The sequence below is a fragment of the Crocodylus porosus genome, unplaced genomic scaffold (genome assembly GCF_001723895.1).
Source record: "Crocodylus porosus isolate Cpor-Errol unplaced genomic scaffold, CroPor_comp1, whole genome shotgun sequence".
NCBI classification, from domain to species: Eukaryota; Metazoa; Chordata; order Crocodylia; family Crocodylidae; genus Crocodylus; species Crocodylus porosus.
This window is the reverse complement of record NW_017728909.1, coordinates 39,688,271-39,704,005: the sequence shown is the minus strand read 5'-3', so window position 1 is coordinate 39,704,005 and position 15,735 is coordinate 39,688,271. Positions and strand designations below refer to the sequence as shown.

Sequence of the window (15,735 nt, the reverse complement as noted above, 5' to 3'; positions counted from 1 at the left end):
AATATGGGGTTGCGTATCTTTCAGAAACAATAGATACATCGGGAAATGCCCACGCGGTAGAATATTTAAAAGTGGCAGTGAAAGTTGTAATAAACTGTGAGCAAAATTTCAACTGTCACATGTGCAGTCTTGTCACAGACAATGCTGCAAATGTGGCAAAGATGAGAGGATACTTAGAAGAAGAAATGGAAGCATGCTCCTTAATAACATGTGCCTGCAGTGCCCATTGAATGCATTTTTTAGCCAAAGACTGAAGTACTTCTTCAGGAATAAAAGAAAATGTTGAAATTGCAAAATACTTCTGTAACAACCATTTCATTTCAGCTTCACTGAAGAGAGCAGGAGGATCCAAACTAATTCTCCCTCAAGGTGTTTGATAGAATTCTGTAGTTGATTGTTTTGAACAACTGATTAAGAACCGGCCCATTCTCATAACAACAATTTGTGAAGAAAACCAGGATAAAATAGATGGAAGCATCTCATCCAAACTATCTAACATTGGATTAAAGAGGAATGTAGAGGATATACTCAGGACACCGAAGCCTACATCCATAGCCTTAAACAAACTTCAGAGAGATTGTTGTTGAGTTGCTGATGCATCGAAATTTGGAAGGCACTTCAAGAGACATTGAAGAAAGAAATACCTAACCGGAAAAGTTAACCTGCAGGCAACAAAGTAGGAAATGGATCAAGTGCTAACTCCACCTCATTTTCTTGCAAACATTCTCAATACCAGATATAAAGGTAGATGCCTAACGTGTTTAGAAGATGATGCTGCCATGGCATGAGCATCTCAAAATCACTCCTCAGTTATATCAGTCATAATAAATTTCAGGGCTGGAGGGGAGCCATTTAAACAGAACATGTTTACTGGTGATGTTTTGAACAAAGTCAATCCCCTGAATTGGTGGAAATCACTAGCCAGGCACCTTGAAAACGAGTTCCTTCAGTTGCTGAAAATTAAAAAAAAGTTTAAGGATAGATGTAAAATGCTGTATTGAGTTGTAAATTACTCTGTTTTAGTGATCAGATTTGTGCCATTGCTTAAGAAATATGTGAAGAAGTATCAGTGGGAAACTTGATTTAAATCAATGATTTAAATCGGGGCTTTATTTTGGTGATTTTAAATCAGTGATTTGAATCGCCTTAATTTAAATCAATCCACCCTGCCTTATAATACTGGACTTAGACTTTGTATATACAAGCTGTGCATTTACTGTACTTAGGTTGACAAATTGGATTGCGCAGTAGGTTCATCATATAATGTGGTAGCAAGTCTCTGCTGCTATGACTGGGTTTTGGGTTTTATATTTTTAGAACTAGAATAAATTAGTTTAAAAAAATCAAGTAACTGGAATAAGCGCTCCTAATTATTTATCACCCTTGTTCAAAGCTGTATAACTAGTTTAATATTTCAGTGATAAGAAAATATCAATAAAATGTGAAACGATTTATGTCACTATAATAAATCCAGAACTAGAAAACACATGGGTTTTTTAAGATTTATTTGCCATATGTGCTTTCAAATGACTATTTAATTTTTTTTATGAATGTGTAAATTTTTGTGCTGTTTCATCAGCACGTATTCTAGAAGCCCTCTTGGATTTTATGCTGAAACTCAACACTGTGCCATCTGAGGCACTTTTTTCCTCAGCTGTTGAGAGAAAATTGTAGATGTTTTGCCAGTTAAAAACAGCAAATTGATTTATGGGTTTTTATAAAAAAAGAATGAATGTGTGTAGTCCTTCATGTTAAGCATGAGGAACAAATCTTATATGCAAGATATTGAACATTTCTTACATTGTATTGATCAATTTTTTTCCCTGTAAGCATCTGGATATTTTTTGTTCTGGTTACCCAGACCTTTGGTGCTTTATTTATTCATTCTGTACAACAGAAATGATATTTTAATTTCCAGTAAGTCAGTTTGTCCACTAGATGTCCTCAGTTCTTTAAGCTACAAAACGATGGTGTTTAAGTATAAGGAGTGTCTAACTGATTTCTGAATGTTAAGTGTAGACCTAAAAGAATACAAGTTTCCTTTTCACTTTTTTACACTTTAGTAGTTTATGAAAACAAATGTATAAATACAGTTTTGTAGTTCAAGTAAGTATACCTCAGATGCATTTCCTGCTCACTGTACAGATAATGTACAATGTGGTATTTTAGCCAGCCTCATGTTTCTTATTTTAGGTACAGCATGTTAGGTCTGCAAAACTTATTTAACACAATACAAGGGGAATAAATTACTGTAATGAGAGTTATATGAGATGCCAAAATTTGACCTTTTTGAACTAAAACCATTAACATTCAGTAACTTTATGATTGTCAATGCTAACATTTTTCCATTTTTCTTGAAGGGTGCTAAGTTTGGAGTTAAATAAAGACAGAGATGTGGAAAGAATCCATGGGAGTGGTGTTAATACCCTTGATATTGAACCTGTTGAGGGAAGATAGTAAGTGTATTTATCTTGTTATCAGATTACATTAATCAATTACACTTAAATATTTTGCTGTTAAATTTATAATTACAGAAATATTTCCTTGTAGGATATGAACCTTCAGTTACTTGAAGACTGAGATAATAGGATATCTCAGCATGTGTATTTGTTTTTCTAGCATGTTATCAGGTGGATCAGATGGTGTTGTTATACTTTACGACCTTGAAAACTTCAGCAAAAAACCGTGTTATACATGTAAAGCAGTTTGTTCTGTGGGCAGGTATGTACCTTTTAAAACGCCATATAAAATTGTTTTATCATACAAACACTATGGTGGCAGTGTGGCAGCTTTTTTTTTATTAAATATATACAAATTCATGGTCTTTTGAGGGCAGCTCAGTGGGAAGATGCTGAGTATCTCTGTAAGGATCTCTTATATGATAAATGGTTCTAACCCAGGTGCCAGCTTGTCTCTTTTGTATTTTTACTTTAATCAATTTCAATGTTATATCAATAAAACTAGGAAAATAATTCTGGGATGGCTATTCCTGACCGGGTTTTGAAGAAACCATTTATATGTACAGCTTTGTTTCTAGACAAAAAGAAAATAACCCACACATCACTATTTAGGGAATTAGAAAGAATCTAAAATAGATCTGCAAGTTACTTGTGAAGTTGGGGGGACAACAAACTATTTTAAGGTCTCTGATTAGTTATATGCAGACAGTAATATGCAACTTGGTAAAGACATGCTTGAATAATGATAGGTAGAGTGGAAAATCCATAACTTTGTTAAGATGACATTCAGCAACTGGGAGTGGCAGCATCTAGTCCATGGTCCAGATCTGGCCTGTGCAGCTGGAGGGCTTCAGTGGCTAGGCACTGGGGCAGTGGCTTGTGTCTTAGAATCCCTCAGACCTAGTGTTGGGTCCATTTTTTGTGAGTATGTCTGAATGACTTTGTCAAAGCTGTCCAACTTCTGAATGGGGGGCCACAGCCCCTTGGCCACGTGGTGTGTGGGCTGTATTCTGTGCCATGTAACCCCTTTCTCACAGTACCATATTGTGTTGCACCACATGTGCCCCCCACACAGAATGCATGCACCATGCTGCAGAACACGCACCTCAGGTCCCCCTGAAGTCTCTAACTGTAGGTTCTCTCATCCCTGTAGACTGTGCTGCCTTGCCCCATGCCATCCCTAGGGGTGGGGGACGGCAGCAATAGATGGAGGAGGAAGTGGAGCCTTAAGACTCCAGTGGCAGCAGCAGGAGAGCAATGGAAGGAGCAGAACCTGAAATTGGGAGCGTGGGGTCCATGACTTAATGGCTCAGGTGCTGAATGTGGCTCGCGGGCCTCCAGTTAGAAAACACTGGCCTAAGTAATATTGTTTTATTAGATTTATTAGATAACTGACCATTCAATCTGTTGTTTCACTTAGGGTATTAATGTTATATGATTTTTTTGTGATTTTCAGTGGCTGAAGCTTTTTCTATTAAGCTTCTTGCTGAGGCTGAAAATAATCTGTATTTAAGGTTCTTAATAAAACTTTGATTTCTCTCCTTTCTGTCCCATCTTAATACAAATTGTTTGGAGAGTGTGGGTGGGGAGAGGTGGGTTTTTTGAAGGATTTTGTTTCCAGCTATTAGTAGAGATGTAGTTGTACAATCCTGTAAAAGGGGCACAGTTTGATTATTCTTAATTACGTGCTGGTTAATGCTTAATGATTTTATGAACAGATAACATGATTTAATATTACCATCTGCAGATAATCACTGAGTGGCCAAATTCCTCGAAACTGTGTATATAAAACTACTCCTATGTAATGCCTTATTTAAGCAAGTGAAATTTACTATGATTGCAACTGTTTGTCAAGTTGGGCTCTAAAGAAAAGATGATAAAAGGTGATTTTAATTGATAATTCAGAAATTAAGGCCCCAAAATCACTTGTGAAAATGTAGACATGCTAGTTTAAATATATATTAAAGTAGTTGAAATTTTGGTTCTTGATGATTACTGAAGCAAATTTACTACTGACCTTACTCCGTGCAATTTTGTTACTGCATTGTAGAAGCCATCCTGATGTACACAGATTCAGTGTAGAGACAGTTCAGTGGTACCCTCATGATACTGGCATGTTCACATCAAGCTCGTTTGATAAAACATTGAAAATATGGGATACAAACACACTGCAAGTAAGTATTTTTGTAACTTAGAGGCCTTTCAGATGTAGAAGGCCTGCAATACCTGTTGAACTTAGTGAGACTTGGCAGCACTAAGGATTTAGAAAGATGGAAAATGACAGGTTGACAGGATTCAAAACTTTATCAATAACACATAGCAGCAACAGTAGCTCAGCCATTTTTATACCTCCTTGTGTGCCTCAGACTTCAGCATATTTGTGATTTGACATTCCTTGACCTTTCTCCATTGTCTGTCCAAAGTAAAGTTACTAATGCTAGGTGTTTTTGATGGATGCCTACCAAGAACTTGTCTGAGACTAGCTTATTTCCTAGAGGTTGCTGAACATGCATTGAAGGATATTACTTCATTATTTTATTTTGTGTAGCACCTGAAATGTACTTTAGAATCAGTTTTGTTATAAACAAAATATGAACATTGTCTTTGATAGATTATACCTCTTGTGAGGGAGAGTATCATATATATAAAGCAATAGGAATATGGAAATGGAATTGAATCCAGTTCCCTATAGTCACAAGCACTGCATCAGATGTCGTCTTTCAGAAATTCATAAAAATAATGATAAATGATAATAGGAAAAATGCTAAGCAATTTCTTAGGACTTTATTAAAGTTTGCATATTACAGGATTTTAAGCTACTGAAAAGTGGTAGCCCTGACATTTATAGATGATGTCTGACCTTTATCCCTTTTCTTCTTGTATCAGTGTGTTTACTTGGAATTTGTCTGAATTTATCTTTTAAATGGGAAAACAAATATGATAATACCTAAAATAAATCATACATAGCATTAAATGCTTTAAGCTCTACATTCGAATAGCAGTAATTGTTAAAATCTCCAAAGTACAGTTGTCATATACCAAAAAACATTAAAACATGAATAGTTTAGAAACTTCAAGCATAAGCATATATATTGAAGTGCCTAAGTCCAAAAATTCAAGTCAGAGTTTCTTCCAAGTTTAATAGCATTAACTTGGACATGTAGCACATGTTATATTCTTTTAATGGCTTATATTTAGGCCTGTGATGATTAATATAGAATCCATTTCAAGAGCCTATATGACATGGAATACAGAGACTCACTATGTAAAATATGTGACCAGTTCCTAGTCTCCAAAGTTATGAGATATATTCCAGTTTAACCCCTCCCTATTGCCTCCACTCTTGTTGATACCCAAAACATTGTTTACTCCTTGTTTATGGTGTTGAGGGAGGTTTTATTTCATGCGTTTTTGGCGGAGGAAGATTGCCTGTTTTTTTTTTTGATATTTGCTGAATATATAAATCTCTCAGAGATTTGCCTTGCTGTTATTATTGCTACTTTTCTTCTCTATATACCCCTTCTCACTTGCTAGTTTTTCTTTCTTCATTATTTAACTTATAACTGCTTCAAAGTGTTTTCATTCATGCTTTTGATCAGACACCTTTTTCCAGGTACCCATAGCTATGTCACCTACGTTAGATGCGTAGTACTGGTAGAAGAATATTTCACTAAGTAAAGTTTATGTGATTGGGCACTAAGCCCATTGAATTATTGTTAGGATACAAGTAAACTTGTCACATTAACTTGGAAAATACTTAACCAGTTTTAAAGAAGAGATGATTTTTATTGAGGTGCAAACTTAACAAATGTCTTTCAATTATCAGCCTGCAGATGTATTTAATTTTGAAGGAACAGTTTATAGCCATCACATGTCTCCTATTGCTACCAAGCACTGTTTGATAGCAGGTGTGTATGTATTTTTTAAAAAGTTCTTACTAATTTTTAGGTTGTAGTAAAAAGCAAGTGATCATTCAAAATTAGCTTTTCTTTTTCATAACTGTTTTTCTATATAATTGCTTTACCTATTTGTCAAGCAAATAATTTCCTTCATAAAATAAGTCCTTCATGAAATAGGTCCTTTTAAAATCATATCTTTTCAGTTGTACTTACATTATTTATGAAAAGAATACTACTTCTACAGTTCTGAAATGAGCAAACCATACAATTCACGGTTGGCATGGTTCTAATTTGCATGGTTCTGATCTAGTGTTCTTAGTTATGCACAGATCAGTTTGCACAGAAATTACCTCTTTGGTTTTACTTCTTTGGGTGTCTATACACATGCTCCAGTGCATTCTGCTTAATCAAGTCCGCTTGTTTAGAGCACTCCAGGTGTGCTGGAGCATCTTGTGTGTTTAGTGTCCCATGTTTCAAACTGGCAGCGAGGGTACTTTAACTAAAGCTCATTGAACAAGCTTTAGTTAAAGTGGCTCTGTGGTCATTTTGAAACATGGGACACTGAATACATGAGACACTGTGGCATTTTAATTAGAGTGGCTCCTAAAAGATGCTTTAATTCAAACACGTTTCCCCCACTCACACATGCTAGAGTATGTGTGTATAGGCAACCTTGGATTTGAACAATATGTATTATTTTCTGGTGCTCAATTACTGTTGTCTACTAAATAATCTTCAAAGATGAAATTGTATTTGTAATTCTTAAATATGAAAAGTGTGCTATTTTTTCTGAAGCCTCTAATCATATTTTTAATGTTAAAAGTAAATAGGTGAGCATACAGAGACTTAGGCATTGTAGTTGCAACGTGTTTTTTTAATTGATTTATAAATTCATACGACGTATCAATTTACATGGACCAAACGTGTGTGAAATGTTATGAAGCTGGCGTTTTTACTCATATTCTTTTTGTTATATTTGTTAGGCTTTTTATCTTGTTTCAAAAGTTGGTGCTTTAAGCGTCCTTGTTTTTCTTGTTGCAGTTGGTACCAAAAGCCCTAAAGTACATCTCTGTGACTTGAAGTCTGGATCCTGTTCTCATATTCTGCAGGGTACTTTCCAATCTGAACCATAAATGTTAAACAATAACCACTTTGAGTAAACGAAGCAGTGTAAAGTGACATTGTAAACAATGTATTCTTTGTAAATACATGACTAATGTATTTAGTGCCAGTTGTAAAAATTACACAGTGAAAAAGGTTCTTCTGTGTATTATTCTAGTGCTGCTCAGTTAGAGAACACAAATATCAATTAAAAAACAGCTATCATTATAAGATTTTGGCACTTTCATAATAAATCCTGACCTAGCACATTCTTAAATCCTGTTCCAGTCTGATTAATATTTGTTTTAAAATTGTTTTGGGATAGTGTTCATGCACATTCAGTGTGTGGGCTACTTTTTTGAAAAATACACAATATTTTTAACTAAGTATCTTTTAGAGCTGTTGTGTGGATCTGCTTTTTTTTTTTAAGACTGGCTTCTGTGGTTGTCCTTGGAAAGTAAGGTATTACTTAATATAAGGGGAACAATACCTAACCTTTTCAATTTACCTAATGGAGGAAGTCTTAGCGTTCTATACTTGTGAAATCCTTAGGGCTTTGTCAGTGTTGGCTGTTCCCTGATAACTTGCTACAATTGCTTTCTCTAGTTAGTTGGAATAAAATACTATAGGATACTTTAGATTAAAGCTTCTAGCATTTTTTTAATTGCCTGGATATTTTAAGTGTATTAGGTTATTTCCTTTATATTTTTAATGGAAGTAATGTTGAATCACCAGAAGGGAAATGACTCAACACAGGTGTAGTAAAATATACATATGATCTGACCAACTTTTCCTTAATAATATTTATTTTTGGATCCACAGTAGCAATACCTATATTTGTTACTTGATGCTATCTTTTGTTTACATTTTTTCTAATCATCTCATTGAAGTGTTCAGACACTAATATGGTTTGTAAGTGTGGTGTACTCCCTTTAAATGCATTGACCTGGGACTGTGTAAAGGCTATGCATGCACCTGAAAACAGTGTAAAATGTAAAATACACTTAATAAGAAAAACAAGAAAAGCCTGTGCTAAGGTTTTTGCACTTAATTAAGACTCATTAATGTGTTTGGAATAGTTTATGACTTATACTGGGCTGATCAGTTCAGAGCTCCTAAACTGTTTCACCAATTATACAGTTAACTGAAATAGAGTGAGGTCCCCTCTGTCTTTCTTTTATGCTGCAATTAACATGTTAAATACAACATAAATGGCAGGGGTACACCCAATTTAAGGTGCCAAAACTAGCCAGAACAAAATTGTTCTGCATAAAATGTTCTATATAGAACATTTTATTGGCTGGTTTGTATGGTACCTTAAATAGAACATGTGGCAGATCCTGGACAACCATCAGTTGGTTACTGGGTCTGGCTGGGGCCTGCACTGAGGTCTGAAACGGATCCCAAGTTTCTAGGGACCCTGGTTTTCCGCTTGCCTGTGCAAGGGAAGCCTGAGATTGCGATCCTACACCTTAATAGCAACGGATCAATCCCAGTGGTTTTATCAGTGCAAGTCTTTGGTTGCAAGTGAAGAATTATAAGCTCATATTTGTTAGTGAAGTGTAGAAAACTACAACTGGTATTCTGCATATCATTTTCAGGTAATTGCCATGAAAGCTGCAGGGAAAAAAAGCGGAACTGTCCATAATTCAAAAGAGAAAATAAACTTGTTGCATTCACCAAATCAGTATTGTAATATAAGCACTTCATGAATTATTAGAGGAACATAGGGTTTTTTTCTTTCTACATGTTAGTTATTTAGATCAAAAAAGTTGTTTATCAGTAAGCAGTACTAAACCTTTCTAAGCTTTCTCAAATTTTCATATTTTTAGGTCACAGACAGGAAGTGCTAGCAGTATGTTGGTCCCCACGTTATGAACACGTGTTGGCAACTGCAAGGTAAAAATCATTCCTTTAATATTGATGGGCAATATTAAAGAAAATATTTTAAATATACTTTCTAAACAGAATAAATGTATTCATGCAGTGGGTTTGGGAATCAGAGTTTGCATTAGTATTTGTTGTAGCCATTATATTCTAGATCCTGGATGCAAAAGGCTTGGACTGTAGAGCTGTTCAAATGGTGCTTTAAGTTGTCTGTAAGTGGAGTGGTATCCCCACTTGGTGTTCCTTAGGCATTTTCATTCTAAAAGATGCTCTTTAGTTTTGTATAACTTGCAGACTTGAACTTTTGGGTTGAGCTGAACAGGTTTCTTCTTTAATTCATGTCTGGTACTTTTCCAGAACTTCAGATAAAATGAATTTGTTTCATTGCCTGAGTGTGTGATTTGAGTGAGAAGGTTGATCTTAAAGTTGTATAACCTCATGTGTGATTTTGAATTTGGGGGAGTGCTTTTAGTTTTTAATTGAGCAGCTCAGGAGTTTAATGTCCAGATGTTTTATTACAATGGAAAATATAGTTTCTGTAAAAATAGACATTTTTGGCAAGAACACTTTAGTTTAGCAGGATTTTTATTTTTCTTCCTTCAGGATAAATCATATCAAAATATTTCATTCAGAGCTCTTCAGCTTGAATCAAAATATTTTGATTTGTTGAACCTGTTTGAGATATTTTGATTTAAGTTGGTTTTACATGGAACTGTACCTCCCCATGTTACCTCATGGCTTCTGAGATTTGCAGTTTGTTTGACTTGTCCATCCATTTTCAACTGTAGGCTGGACTACTTGTCTGGACTACATTTTGCATGTTGTAAGCTAAATTTCTAGAGGTGTACTGATATATTGGTGGCATATCAGATCAGCACTGGCAAATGGAAAATTAATGTTATCGGCTTCTTTTGGCTGGTATAGCCAATTAATGTTACCAGTATTAGCTTTAGTAAGGAAAAGCTTTGCTATTCAGAGTTTTAAATCAGCAGTCTTTAACAAGGTGTGGGCCAGAACAACTCAGTTGCAGTTTGGTGCAGACCTGGCGGCTTTGGTGGCACATCAGCAATGAGTGGCTTTGCTGATGCCAGGGCCAGGTAGTTGGGATCTCTACACCCGCACCACCACTGCTTCCCCCAGCCCCCTACTCGGCTGCAGTGCAGGTATAGCTTCCAGCTGGTAAGAAGCCGCATCAGGGGCAGCTGGAAGTTGCATCTTTGGTGCCACTGCTTCTCCCCTCACTCCCCACTTTGCAGCTGCAGCACAGCTCCCCACTGGCTGGAAGTTGCTGCTGCACCACAGGCAGGGAGTGGTGTGGGGGGATCGGGGAAGTGCAGGCATATCTTCCAGCTGCTGGGCCCTAACCCAGCTCCTTGTTACATGGTCTGTCTGTGGAACCCTTTAGCTTCATGTGCCATATCCAGTGGCTTTGCCTGTCAGATCTGGCCTGTTAGCCTATATTCCCCTCTTTTAAATGACAAAGACACTTTAAAAATTGCAGTAAGGTTATTAACGTTAGGGAATTTCTGAAACTGCAGATGTTACTAACATAGTTAATACCAGATTTCGTTGTCCTCTGAAGGTTCTAGTTTACAATCTAACATCCTTGGCATCAAATATTTTTGTTAATGAATTCATTTATTGTTAGCATCTCTACAACTGTTGCTTAAATCAGAGAGAGATGATATGCACAGAATTTTAAAAGTAATTAAAACTAGTACAACAAACACAACCATGTGCTCAAATATACTTATTTAAAAATATTCCATCCTTTATAATGGGGTAGTCCAGCTTCTGAATAGCTGTGGGCAACATGCAGCGCAGCTTCTCACATTCCCCTCCACCATGTGATCCCAAAGAAGCCAGTATTGCTGGGGAAAAGAAGGATTTTTTTAACAATAGTTAAGCAAAGGCTTCTGAATAATACAGGTATCTGAGAGCCCCCCATGCTGCTGTGCGATGCTTCATATGCCCCAGCACCGCAGTAATCACGAGCTGCGCTGCTACCTCAAGGTACGTAGAAAAAACTTTTAAAGCTGTGCCTGCGTCCGAATTGCTGATTCACCGAATCAGCATCAAATCATCAGATTCAGATTTGTAGAAGAAGTTTGGGAACCTCTGTCCCAGAACATCTGAAGAAGAATTTATAAAGACCCTCCAAAATTAACATATCAAAGATGTCTGTAAGCCGATTTATTGCATTTTAAACAGGCCTTTTGTGAGATTCTTTGTTCTAAATAAGTTAAACTTTGCATTAAGAAATCAGTTTGATTGTTCTTTTCCTTTATTGCTGCCATGAGGGAACAGCAGAGTATACCCTGAGAGAAGGGTGAATTGAACAAGACTCAGGCAAAGGGAAGGGATTCAGAGGTACAATTTGCTCAGTAATTGTAATATGGCCCTTGTATAGGTGGGGAGAATTATTATGCAAGAAGTGTAAACTCTCCAGATTTCATTGTTGTGATACCAGCAGAGAAATGCCAAACACAAAAGAGTAAGAAAATTTCTGTTTGCTGAAAAACTTTAATTAAGTGATAGGGCATGACCTTAGAAATATTTGATTCAAGGCCTGCATAAATAGGACTGTAAATAATTTTCCAAGGACATTACATAGAAATGAATTAACTTTCCAGATGCAAATTCCTATTGTTACCAAAAGCAAAGAGAACAATCGTGGCTGTACATCATCACTTACGAAATTTGGGGGGGTTGTTTTTTTTCATATCAATCTTGAAAAGCCAACTTGGGTGTTGTCCAAGCTTGTCGTTCACTCTATGGCTTCCATTGACATAATGAATCACAGCTGTTCCTCTAGAAAAGAGTCTTAGAAGGCAGTGATGTTCCTGTTTTGAATATCTTGAATGTGGGGGGCTGTTTTCCATTTATGCGGTTGCTGGATCCTACAGATTGTGCTCATAGCAAAGTTTCTAAAGACAAGTCTTAAGAAACGTAATCATTATTTTTATAATCACAAAGAGAACCAAAGACATGATGAGGTTGACAGAGACTTGAGGTTGAAATATTCTAAATGTGCTGTGAATACAAATTTCCAAAAGCAGGAGATTCTGATCACAGTAGCAGTCCTAGGAACTTACTACATTTCTAGCTCTGGGGGAAGTTGATATTATTGTTTTGTCAGTAAGTGCAGCAAATCCCGCAGTATTTTCTTATAGTATCATTCACTTTGGTATAGCCACCTGCCAAATGAGTAGAGTTCCTTAATACTTTAATTTAAAAAGTTTAAACAAAGGATTGCCCCTTTATTCTTGTTAATTATTAAGAAATAAATGGGACTTCACATTATGGTAGTAAGGACCATCCCTGTATCAAAGAGCTTGTCACTGAGTGATGCTGGTAGATGAGCAAGTATAAAAATACTGGACTACTGCTGCTTACCACTTCTGCTGTCAATCATATTTGTGGCTGTGGTTGTTCTCTGAATTTACCAATCAGCTATTTATAGCATCCTAGTCACTGCCAGTATCCACTTCACCTGTTTTAGTGCCAGGCTCAGTGAGGACAAAGTGGATCCGTGTTTCAACAGGTTTAAGATAGGGCAGCCATGTTAAAAATACATATTTTAGAATGTGTTTGGTTACAGAACATGCTTCCACAAGAAATTAGGCTAGCCCTGCCTGAAATTCAGGCCTCCAGAAAGTTCCAAGCAACATCTGTTTAAGTAAGGCTTTTCTTGAGTAACCACATTGTGAGATGGCAAACCTAGAAGGAACTAATTGTCAGTGCTTCAGTCACTAACAGTAGAGTTAAAGAAATGAGAAGAAACCTAGAAGTAAATAACATATCGGAAATCCTACAAGATGTTCAGATGCAAAAATAATAAATACAGCTAATTTCAGAGAGATGCACTCTCCAAGCGGAGCACCCAGATTGCGGTTCCCAGCAAACTGGTTCAGATTTACTGATTTATAACCAGTCCTGGAAGCAATTAGCATGCTTAACCAAATTGTTTTGGATTTGTGGAGAGGCAGGCAGAGCACCTCACTGAAAAGATTTTTTTTTGCTGGGATACCTGTAGTTTTCTACCCTTCAGTATAAGTCGATATATCTGAAATCTCTGGGAGCTACAGGTTCCTGTATGTTGATTTTTTTATCACAAATTTATCACAAACATCCAGATGTTGAAAGAATTGATTTTCTTTCACAAAGTGTGTGCCTTAACTAACTTGAAAGCTGAATTGTCAATGATATAACTGCATTGTATGTGGTATTATTCATAAGCCTTTGCTTAACTATTCTGTTAAAAAAAATCCTTCCCCCTGCAATACTGGCTTCTTTGGGATCATGTACAATTATTCTCTATTGTGTCCCTCTACTCCAGTGTTATAACTGGATATTATTTGGAAAATAATAGAAATCCTGAGAGAGAGAGAAAGATGGTTGCAGCTTTGATATATAACCTAGCTACAGGAACACAGAAGAAGCTGGACCTCAAACCTGATCTCTAGTCCAGTGGATGTTCCTTATTCTGTATTTTATTCTTTCAGGAATGTAGGACTTTTTAAATCTCTTTGTATGTGGTAAATGTCTATATTTGTTCAAAAGAGGGAGGGAATGAAGTCGAGTATACCATATATAAACATAAAGATGTATCATGTAAGAGTATGAATAGACAATTGGCAAGGGTTTGGCATTTGCTGTGGAATAAAAGAGATATGGTACCTGCGTGGTCACAGTTACCCATCAGAAAGTAGAGTTCGCCACATTAATCTGAAGTCCAGTAGAAGGGTACCTGCAGAAAATGAAAGCCAAACTGGGGCATCTTAGGTCTGCATCATTCTGGCACAAGTGGCCTACTGTGAGTGCTCACTATGATGTAATAATAGGTACACCAAACACTTAACGCATATAGTCTTTCATAATACATCCCTTCTCTGTATTAGCTAGTTTTAATTTGATGGTTTATATGGAACATAAGATGGATAGAATTTGGAGGTCTCCTCCTTAATAAGAGTCCCTTTTAAAATTCTTACCTGAATGTGAAAGTGTGCTGTTGTCTTTGTTAATCTGCTTGTTTTTGAAGAGAAAACTTTGTATGGAATAGCTGAGATTACTGATTCAGTAAGCAAAAGGAAAAATTGCTGCTTGTTGCACATTGCTCAGACAATGTTTGAATTACCATAGCAGAAAGGATTATAAAAGTGCTGATAAGTTTCACAAGGAAGAAAAAGGATATCCTTGTAACTAAAACTAACAGCATTAAGGTAAATAAAATTAAATTGTATAAACTAGAAAGAATTTTCTACAGCTTTTCTCCAGTGTTTTTCCCTGCTAACACTGAATGTTGAACAGATGCTGCAAAGGCAGTAGTACACAAGCCACAATATACCAGTGAATTTATTCAAATCAAATCTTAAAGTTTACCTTGATATCCGCTTGTGAAATCAAGTTGAGTTGAACGTGATTGCACAGGGGGTACAGTCAGGGTAGATTCTGGGTCAAAATGACTGCAAAAGCTGGATCCGTAACAGAGAGAGCAAGCAAGAGGCAGGCATAAGCAGGGACAATTTCTCTACTCCATAAATCAGTGCATCTTTTTTTTCAGTGCTGACAGTAGAGTAAAACTATGGGATGTGAGGAGAGCATCTGGATGTCTGTTTACTCTTGATCAACACAATGGTGAAAAATCCAAAGCATCTTCTGAAGCTGGTAATAAATAGTACATTTATAAACAATCGTTGCAGTGGTGATATGTTTGTTTTAAAATATTCTTCAGTTTCACATGTTCTGAGATCTTAAGACTGGATGGGACATTACAGTCAATTAATCTAAGTTCCTTCACATCGCAGGCCATGGGATCTCACCCAGTAGCTTATGTATTTACTCCAGAAACTTGTGCATGTGTTTTAAGCCACATCTGCATGGCAGAATTACTGTGCCAAGCAGCTGTATCCTCAAATACCGCCTTGTATCACATGGGCTGCTAGTGTGGGCAGCCTAATTGATGCTGTTTCCAGGGCTACATACAGACAGTCAAAAAGCCCAAGGCTGAATTGATTCAGTCTTTACAGGTTAGTCTAAACTGCAGAGATTAAATTGAGACACAAGTGAACAGACATTTACATTTGGTTCAGGAAATGTAGCCACATGCCTGCAGTGCCTCACGCCAGAAGCCAGGGGACACTAGAGTACAGCTCTCTGGCATGTAGCCAGGATGGTCTATGTGTTTGCTTCCTCTTCCTGCTGCAATTCCTCTGGGATTTTGTAGTCCAGCATCACAGCAGCAGGACTCTACAGGGTTGCTTATCACTTCTTCCTGCTTCCAGGTGCTTCTGGGATTTGTAGGCCACAGCCAGCAGTAAGTTTGGGCAGGGTGTTTAACCCCTCTCCCTCGCCCCAGACCCCAGCCAGAGTTTGCCAGGGAGGCGGGG

The 15,735-nt window shown here is 36.9% G+C and overlaps 1 protein-coding gene across 1 annotated transcript in view; it reads left to right on the top strand.

Moving 5' to 3' along the window:
- ERCC8 (ERCC excision repair 8, CSA ubiquitin ligase complex subunit) overlaps window positions 1-15,735 on the top strand; it is a 40,862-nt gene that overhangs the window by 11,159 nt on the left and 13,968 nt on the right. Inside the window, exons 2-8 of the mRNA XM_019532117.1 lie at window positions 2,361-2,456; window positions 2,620-2,721; window positions 4,510-4,633; window positions 6,286-6,367; window positions 7,400-7,468; window positions 9,292-9,358; window positions 14,910-15,013. Coding sequence (XP_019387662.1) covers window positions 2,361-2,456; window positions 2,620-2,721; window positions 4,510-4,633; window positions 6,286-6,367; window positions 7,400-7,468; window positions 9,292-9,358; window positions 14,910-15,013 — 644 coding nt within the window. The remainder of the gene's footprint in view (window positions 1-2,360; window positions 2,457-2,619; window positions 2,722-4,509; window positions 4,634-6,285; window positions 6,368-7,399; window positions 7,469-9,291; window positions 9,359-14,909; window positions 15,014-15,735) is intronic.